The sequence below is a fragment of the Macadamia integrifolia genome, chromosome 7, assembly GCF_013358625.1.
Source record: "Macadamia integrifolia cultivar HAES 741 chromosome 7, SCU_Mint_v3, whole genome shotgun sequence".
Taxonomy (NCBI): domain Eukaryota; kingdom Viridiplantae; phylum Streptophyta; class Magnoliopsida; order Proteales; family Proteaceae; genus Macadamia; species Macadamia integrifolia.
The window spans coordinates 23684140-23693607 of record NC_056563.1 but is presented as its reverse complement, the minus strand read 5'-3'; the positions used below and the strand labels follow the sequence as shown (position 1 = coordinate 23693607).

General features: G+C 38.2%; 1 protein-coding gene across 2 annotated transcripts in view; it reads right to left on the bottom strand.

Moving 5' to 3' along the window:
• Positions 1 to 1102: 1102 nt before the first annotated feature.
• LOC122084520 (kinesin-like protein KIN-8B) overlaps positions 1103 to 9468 on the bottom strand; it is a 26718-nt gene continuing 18352 nt past the window's right edge. Inside the window, exons 8-17 of one of the 2 annotated variants that reach the window (XM_042652822.1) lie at positions 8119 to 8220; positions 7872 to 8018; positions 7651 to 7801; positions 5223 to 5285; positions 4899 to 5135; positions 3936 to 4040; positions 3736 to 3849; positions 2768 to 3327; positions 1689 to 1779; positions 1103 to 1555 (exon numbers count right to left, since the gene is read on the bottom strand). In XM_042652822.1, coding sequence (XP_042508756.1) covers positions 2791 to 3327; positions 3736 to 3849; positions 3936 to 4040; positions 4899 to 5135; positions 5223 to 5285; positions 7651 to 7801; positions 7872 to 8018; positions 8119 to 8220 — 1456 coding nt within the window. In that variant the 3' untranslated portion in view covers positions 1103 to 1555; positions 1689 to 1779; positions 2768 to 2790. Of the gene's footprint in view, positions 1556 to 1688; positions 1785 to 2767; positions 3328 to 3735; positions 3850 to 3935; positions 4041 to 4898; positions 5136 to 5222; positions 5286 to 7650; positions 7802 to 7871; positions 8019 to 8118; positions 8221 to 9468 lie in introns of both variants that reach the window. The other variant, XM_042652821.1, reaches the window with a different exon arrangement.

Genomic DNA, 9468 nt, shown 5'->3' with positions numbered 1-9468 from the left:
ATTTAAAATTCAAAAAGGGCAAAAAGTTTAACAACTAAAAATTCAAGGAGAAAATTGAATACGAGGTGAATTCTATGGGTTTTAATATTTTAAATGAAATTATATGGTTGAGTTCAACTTAAAAAAATACAAAAGATGACAAATAAAGCAGAGCAAGTTACGGGATTGTGACAAGTAAAGCATTATGGATGCCAGGACCAGATTTGACTAGCCCAAGAAAGATAATACATTAACCGAATAGATTCAGTTAATACTGATACATTAATGATTCCCTAAACAAATATGAACATAAATCAGATACCAATTTTTGATCATCCATTTACATCCTAAGTTATCTACATTGAAAGGGAAACTCAACTAAGACGGATCTTGAATAGCTGAAACTACTGCCCACTAAGGTTGATGTTACATAGATGTCATCAAGAATTTTTTTTCCATTTAATTTATTGTTTAAATTGTAAAATAATAAAGAAAAAAATTAGTTTTATAAAATAGGAAGAGGGTTCTCACACTCATTGCGTACACTGTTTATTTATTTATTCAAAGAGAGAAAACACCCTCTTTAATTTGCGCCAAGTCACAAGTTGTATCCTTTAAATTGGATGCAAGGCATGTATGGGACAACTTAAGCATAGGGCTCATCCAAGATTTAGAATTTGGCAGACTTGATCATTGTGGATCCATGAACAGTGGGATATACTGCTGTTCATTTGGTGCCAACAGGAACTCCAAAGGATTACCAGAATCTATCTCCTACGAAACATGCTCTGGAAGACTTGAATCCCATTGTCTGTCACTTTCAGTATTCACCACCTGCCATGTGGTGGGCATGGTTACATTCCAAAGGAAGTGGATCAAAGTTAGCCAGAGTTACAAAAATCTTGTGATATTGTGAGAAGGGAAGGAAAAAAAAATGAATGCAAAAACCCAACCAATCTGACATACGTCGCACAGGAGCATCTTTCAGCACACAACAATAGAAGGGGGCAGCATGGTTTTTTTGTGCACGGCTGAGTCTGGACTCTTGGATATTTCCTACGTAAGACAGACAGGGTTCTTTTTCTCAGAAAAAAAAATATATATATATAAAACGACACTTTTGTAATTTTGAGCCACTTCCTCTGCTCATGTTGAGCTGAAATTTTATCATTGGTTCGGAAATTGGATGGATCCACAATCACATGCATCCACCCATCACCCTCCATTTGGAGGATCATGAAGAGCTTAATGTTATTAGCCATGGTGAGGTTTAGTTTTTCCCTTTCTTACCAACTACATTTACCAGGAGGATGCATTTCCCCATTCACATGTGAACACAACAGAGAATTTTGTAATAACATCAATGAAGTTCACAGAAAAGAAAAACTATACAAAGTGCAGTAACTTCGAATTGAGACAATGGGAACTAAAAGCTCTTCTCCCTGTCGTCAAGTAGTATGGTTGCAACAGAAAATGATATGGATGATTCTGAGGGCATGGTATCATAGGTTGCGCAGCAATTTCTCTGCACATGACCGTCGCTAAATCCAACTCGAGATTTTTTGTACAGCTGCTTCTGATTTGTATCCCATGCATCCATGCATAAAATGTGTATTCATATCAGAATGTGCAAGTCCATAAGGTTACTAAACTGATAACAAATAGGGAATAAAGTTGAAAACTAATGAAGAAAGAGAGCTGTACTGTACAGGACATAAAATTGGAGTATACTAGGAAGGCAGGCTCCTCTCCCTCCTGGTAAAAAGAATGTTGCTTGATTCAGTGTCACGGTCGTTTAATCTAAGCTGTTCCAAGGAAATGAGTCAGCTAAAGAATAAGAAGGGTTCTAATACTCAATCAAATAATTCCAACTTGTCTTCTTTCTTTTCCTTTCCTGGAATCAGATATCAATAGTTGAAACCTATTTAAAATCCCTAACCAGTGAAGTGCAAGGGAGGCAATCTGCTGGGCTTAGTGGCCAGAACTAAAAGAGTATAATAGCAATATGAAAGGCAAGGCCTGGTCCAAACTCCAGACAGATATTCAGAGAGGTAAAGGCAGGGCTGCACCCTGGGCAGTGGGCACATGATGGGCTTACTTGGTAATAGATACAATTACATATTAAGTTTTATGCCAAGCAAAGATTCTAGAGCATAGTTTATGTCAAGTCCCTGGATGGATAGTATAAAGGGGTTGTCCCAATTTTTAGACATTATGACATATAACATTCTGAGCTGGGCACAGTTTGCTAATGGTGGCATTCCACAATCCCAGGCCTATTAAAAAAACCAGATCCAGTTCCATGCAGACTGCTCCACCCAGCGAATCCTATTGAGATGGCAGGTTGGTCCAATCTGCTCAAAGCAGCAAATTTATCAAAATCCTTGAGGCCAATTGGTTTGACCAGATGGTTTAGTTTTTGTAGTTCAACCAGCCATATAGGCAATTCAATCCAGCTTCACCACTAATTTGTAACCTGATAAGAACAGATTGTTTAGCCCCCTCCCTTGTCATATTGTCTCATGATTCTTAGCTAAAGATCATCTGATTGGTGTCACTCATTTTGAGGACTGATAACTTATATTCAACAGGCAGAAATAAAGCCCCATGTATCAGAGAAAGATATTTGAATCAGACGCCTCTCTACGGGGCCTTAAGCCTGGCCTTGGTGCCTCTTAGTTGTTAAAAAAAAGGCTACAATCCAACTGTTTAGACCCAACCCCATGACAACTATTTAAAGTGTTCATTATCTTCTTATGTAAACAAATTACCAAGACAGTGGGCCTACCTCCCGCTCTTGGCCAAAAATCTCTAGAAAAGATGATGTTGAGATGCAGCCTCCAATCCACGTGTAAGAGTTTTTTCAGGGCTACAGAAACATGGACCTGATCTGCCACTCACCCAATGTTCACTACTATTGTCCATCGTCATATATGCTGATTGGGAGTGATCATGAGTAAGCATGTAATAGGAGCTATGGTGCTCTTCTCTACATACAGTATGAGCCGAGTCCCAGTGCTTGAAACGTGACCTACTACCCAAGTCTTGGTGATGTTGGAAGATGCAAGATCTTGAAGAATAGGACTGCCGGATGTCAGGACAAAACCTGAAAGGTGGAGATCTGCCGTATGTTGAGGAGAGTGACTGCTTCATGCTACTTCCAAAATGTAGTGGTGTTGTCCAGTCCTCAATTGTAATCCCCTGCTTGGAAGCAAGCTCCATAATCTGTTTCTGATCAAGTCCTAACCCCATGATCAAATCCCACAGGTTCCTCTGCGCTTCCCGTTGGTTGTAAATGACTTGATCCCGCATTGCCATTTCAAACTGGAGCTCCATATTTGCCATTCCCTACATTTATGGCATGGTAAAAACATCCCAACATCAACTCATGGTTCACTGGAGTCTTTGCATGAGTAGCATGAAACAAGACTCTCTCAGTTTTTTTTAGAAAGAACTACTAAACCAGCATTCTTCTAACAGGAAACACCACCTTCACTTGAGTGAATGCCATGCTCAACCACATACAGTTTGCATCCTTTTGGTCGAGGCATTTGGACCACTACAAAGTTAGGTATTTCCCACACTAGATCAAGGAGTTACCTACTTACAGGCACATCAGTTCTAAATCATTACTAATATCTTTCATCAATAAACTTATCTCAGTCAACGGGCTAAACTTAGTTTTGTTCCCACATCCACCATTAGCTACAGGAATCAGTATTTGAGATAGTAGGTTGTTCCACAATTCTTACTTACCAGGAGTCGATATTGACTGAGAATACGCAAGTAAGTTTTGTTACTGCTGTTACTAGTGGCTTCTTCTATCATATGTTGAAGTTGGCACCTCCGCTTCTCGTTTTCTTCAATTTCCTACAGGAACAAAAAAAAATTGACCAGGTTAATGACCAGAAACATGAATTCTGAACCATATGAACCAGAGAGAGAGAGAGCATCACCTTTTGGTAATCAGCACCAATCTCATTATTGTCACGGATATTGTCAAGTACAAGTTGCCGCCTTTCACTTAAACCTTGCACAACTTCTCCATCCTTTTCAATGGCCTACAATAAAGAAGAAGGCAGTTCATCAATAAATTCAGCAATATGGCTCATTTTCTATTCATGATTCGACCAACATTGCCAGTAGAGGCAGGAGTTACTGGAAAAAAGGAAAAAAGAAACAACCTGACACCTTTCTATTGATTAGAGAAAAATCTTGAGGAAACAAAAGAGAAATTTGGACTCCTAAGCATTAGCTTTTGAGTCGTCCTTTTCTGGAAAAGGAACTACCACCCTGTGCTTTAGAAAGAGGATCAGCCCTCAAAGTGACCCACATGACTTGAGTTCAGATGGACAGCTGTGCAATATTATATATATATATATATATAAACCTGCTCCAGGTCTAGCCTAGTCTACTTGAAAGAAAGGTTGGAGGAACTCATCTCAGTTTTCTATTACTACTATTATCCTTTCTCGAATGCTACTTGGTTCCACCCATCCAAACCACGTACTTGTTCCTCCCACTAGACCTTGCCTAGATGGTCCTTGTGGATAGGATCATCCGTACAAGATACAAAAAGAAACTCCAGATATTTGATATCTTTCTCTTTGAATTAGATCTTGATGACCAGAAGCGGTGAGGAAAGACATGCATGGATAAGGGTTAACAAGTATGCGCTTGGATAGAGTTGAATGGCAAAAGGAAATCCTAGTAGCCAACCCTTTGTAGTTGAGATAAGGCTCAGTTGAGTCAACTATTAACATTGCAGATAATACAGCAGACAAGAAGTCATAATTGCTCCAGGACAATATTTACATTGTTGCTATAATAACCTCAAGTGAAATAACCAAACCAGACAATGTTGAGTGCTAAGGACAATGAAGAAACTAACAGGTTTGACATGGAATTGGCACACAAACCTGTTCTTTAGCAATAGCATCATCTAGATGCTGGAGCTCTATGCGGTTACGGAGGTTAGTTTCCTCAAGCTCAAACAAAGCTTTTTGTAAGTTTATTCGTTCCTGGACATTTTCACTGGTTTCGTGGCTCAAAATATTTAACGAAGACAGTTCATCATCACCGGCTTTTTCAGTAGGTTTCACACTCAGTTGAGACTCCTTTTCTGCCAGTTCTTTCCTCAGCTGGCAAACTTCAATCTGCAAATTGAAAATTTTATATAGTATAAAACAGAATGGATTCTCAAAATTAACAAAGAGATTAGAGAACCCTGTCAATAGGCATACCTGAAGACCATCAATCATTCGTTGGTAATCCGCAACATGAGTATCAACCGTGCCAACATTTCTCTGAAAAAATGAAATTAAGCATTGTCATTCTTAGCAAAAGTGATCTTTGTCGCCACAGCATTGAGAATAAGATCAGTCTGCCAAAAAAAAAAATGAAGAATGGACTGAAAAAGAACAGAGAATCGTATTAGGTTTGACGAGTCCTAGCACAATCATCCCAAAGATTCAGATAAACTATATGCAGTTAATCTGATGAATTGGCCAGAAAACGTTAGGAACATTGTCCTTGGAGTAGAGCATATTTTTTGTACACAAATATATTGTCAAGAATTACAATGATAGGCTTGATAGCCATAACAGCTAAGCTGTAGCCCATATATATGCATTATTAAACCCTTTTTAAATTTATTTTTAAAACATAAGTCGATACAAGAAAGAGTGTTATTATTTCCAACCTAGGATTCACAAAGTTATCTTACACAGACACCTCAAACTATTTGTCGTATGCATGTCCAACACTTAAACCAATGAGAATGCAGGAATTGAAATATTTGGCACACCGAAATTGTATTCTTCACCACATCCAAATAACATAGCATAGAAGTGCAATGGGTCATTCCTCCTTACAAATGTGTGTTTGTGTTTTTATAAAAGGACACAATGCATATTACATGAGCCATACTCTATAGCAAGAGAATCATCCACCCAGGCCACCCCACAAGAAAATGACAGCCCAAGATGGTAAAGTCTTGTTTCAATACCTACTTTTGGAGATGTCCAGCTTGCCTGAACTCTCCACTCTTTGCCTTTTTTGCATAACCATTCAACAACAGTCTAACCACAACATGCTGTACGCTGATGTAAAACAGCCAAAGAGTACTCCAAATTTAATGCAACTGAGATTCCACGATGATCTAAGTTACACAGTTGCAGGTGTGAGGATAAGGTATTGCCACACAGGTATGGTCAAGGAGTCGGATACACCGGATCCCCAAAACTTAGGATACAGCGAAACGTGTCCAGGATGGAATGATGGGTAAGGTCGAGGACTTGGCTAAAGGGGGTTCAAAGATTGGGGGTGGGGCTTGTGATCTTAAAGAATAGAGACGAGAACTCATTTAACCCAAGGCAATGAAATAAAAAAATATAAAGTACAAGGAAGCGTAAACAAACTTTGAGTTAGTAATAAGGGATTTTTGGTAAACATAGTAACTATCTTTATATATACTCTCATTCATAAGAATTTTCTAGTTAGGGTTTACGGCTCCAAAGTTCACAAGAAGGTCAAAGAATGAGGTAGTAACCAAGTAAGCTTCCACCCCTCCCACTTCTTTTTTTCCTATTTATTAAATTGAATTCTTCTTCTCCCTCAGCGCTTCAGGAAAACTGTTTCCATTGCCTCTTTTTTTTTTCCTCCTCTTCTTTTTTCCTGGAAAGAGAAACACTATAGCCTTTACCATAATTCACCATAAAATCTGTTTGTTTGCTTTAGTGTAAACCCTAAAGTAACATTGATCCCATACCCGACACTTCCTGGGGCAATGTTAGTTAGAATAATTTTTTGTAACCCCGATGTTAGACTACAGTTAGTTAATCTCCAGAGAGCGATTAACGAGTTGGCTCTGCCTTACACACGAACGAGTTGGCTCTGCCTTATACGCGAATATGATGAAATATAAGTTGGCTGTTGCCTTTGGTGCTGTAGTGATTCAGAATGCCCCTAGCTGTGGTGATTCATAGGCTCCCTGATGGTGATTCCAGGAACCTTCGTTGCTGATTCCAGCCCTAAATATTAGGTTGTGATTCCTGATCATATCTTTCTATCTTTTTTATTTCCTTTCTATTTCAGTTTCAGTTTAAGAAAAATAAATCATCTCTTTCCCATTGAATTCTAGTTTCCTACTTCAACAAGGATTTGTTAAAATCATCATATTTCTCAATCTATTATGGGTATTATATTCCTAGTTTCAATAACTGGTTATTCAACTGTTAGCCTTAATTGATCACTAGGTTGAACCACCATTTTGTCCATCGATGTTGAGCACTCCTTGCCCAAGTAGGATTACTGCTTGACTGTGAATCTGACCACCAGATTTTGATCACACTTTGCAGAACTCTTCTACACTAAAATCAGACCCTTTGATTTGATCATTGGCAAAATCAGACCTAATGTTATTCTCTTAATAGTTTTCTTTTCAAAATTTATTTGCCCCTTTTTTTCATCCTGTCGCAAGCTGATTACCCACAGGATTTCACTGGTCTGGATTAGCATTGCATTAGTTTCATTTGTGAATTGTGACAAACTTTTTATGGTGCTGCTGGTGCAGTCATGCAATGCGTACTCTACTCACAATGCGGGAGTTAATATTCGGTCATTATGATGCAACCAAATACATAGTACATGATCTAAATAAATGAAACTAACCTGGATATGTGTCTTGATCTCTTTTGCTCGGTCTGCATATTTCAGGGTATTAACAGTGTGGGGATATTGAGCATCTGCAGGTGATATTGTTGCAATCATGACCGTTCGAGAATTACCACTCAGACCATCTTTAAGGATCCGTGTCAATTTGCTGCAAAAAACTAAAGATAAGCTATCTTTGCAAGAAAGGGACCCAGGTACAATAGCCACCATCCAAATACCTATTGCGGTAGGGGACATATGCTAGACCCTTCTTCTGTTGTTTCCCTAGAGCATTAATGCAGTTTGCCAAAGCAAGAAGTGACCGGTTAATGTTGGCGCCATCTCGCAGCTGTTGGCCTCCATTGTTTGTTTCAGAAGCCCGTTCACTGCACATGATTATTCAAGGCATCAATTTATGTACCCTGATTAAGCACAGGCTCAAACTGCAGTGTGAAAACAATAGAAGTGCTTTAAGTATGTAGCCACCTGCCAGCAAGATCAACTAGTGCAAGTTTTCCATGTATAACTTGATTCCGATACTGGTTTCTCTGTTTTCTTTTGACAGTAATCTCCAAAACAGCATGTGAGCTGTTAAGCCAAGCCAGTGAAAGATAATGAATTAAATGCTTTCAAAAAGGCACCTGTATAAATATCACCATGAAAGCACTAACAGGTAATAAGAACACAACAGTAGCAACAATGATCATCAGATTTAAACTACTACCTGAAAATCATGATTAAAACAAATTTCCGACCCAATGATACAAGAAAAGTTATGTCAAGGAATTAAATATAAGGTCTAGTAATTTTTAACGCAGGTGTAAGGGTACGTGAGTAATTTCTCAGCTTTAGATATTATAAATATAAGATGTATCTATTGTTATTAAGGCGGGAAGGCGACCGAGGCATTTGAGGGTCTTCCAAAGCGCTTTGGTCATAGGGCTGGCATAAGGTGTCTCCTTATCGAATAACGCGTTCTTTTTTTTTTATTTTTTATGTGACCATTTTATTTGGCACAAATAGCATATTAAAAATATATATAATTCTACTCATATATTAAATAAAGGTTAAAGATTCATACCAATGCAAGATGTTCATCAGAAAAACAAATCAATAAAGTGAATCAACTAAGTTCATCTTTATCATAGCATATATATAACTATGGAACAACATTATAAATATAAAGAAAAAAAGTTGTTCAAATATGTAAGTATCTATTATACTTACCTCTAAGATGCCAAAATGAGTCCCTAAGGTTATCTCCTATATTTCTATACATGTCAGTCTGATTAGGGCTGCAACTAAGGTCAGTATCGTTGGAATGGGAAAAGAAAACCAGGAAAGAATAAGAAGAATGAAAGAAGAGAAGAGAAGAGAAGTCTCGCTGGAATGGGAAGAATAAGAATGAAGGAAGAGAAGAAGCGATTAAGGGAAGAGGAATAGAAAGAAAAAAAAAAGAAAAAACAGATGATAAAGAGATCTCCGTTCAGTAACAGAGAACTGGAAAAAGAAGAAGAAGAAAGCCCGACTGAGCAGCTTTACTGCTGTGGTGATAATAGCAACTATTCTTCCCATTAGATGAGCAGCTTTGTAAGATGTTTCTCAGATGAAAGCCTGACCGAAATTTCTGGGCTCTACTATTTTAATGAACCGAGAGGTGCTCGGGAAAACAAGTTGAGATATTAATGCATTTTGGCAATGGGGGAGTTCCTCTGGTTCATTGAGAGCACAAACTAGATATGCTTCGCTTCAGCAATTCCTATATAACTTAAGCGACACAATGAAAACCTTCTCTATTTTTTTATTAACCGATTTATATATCGGATTCCAATCACC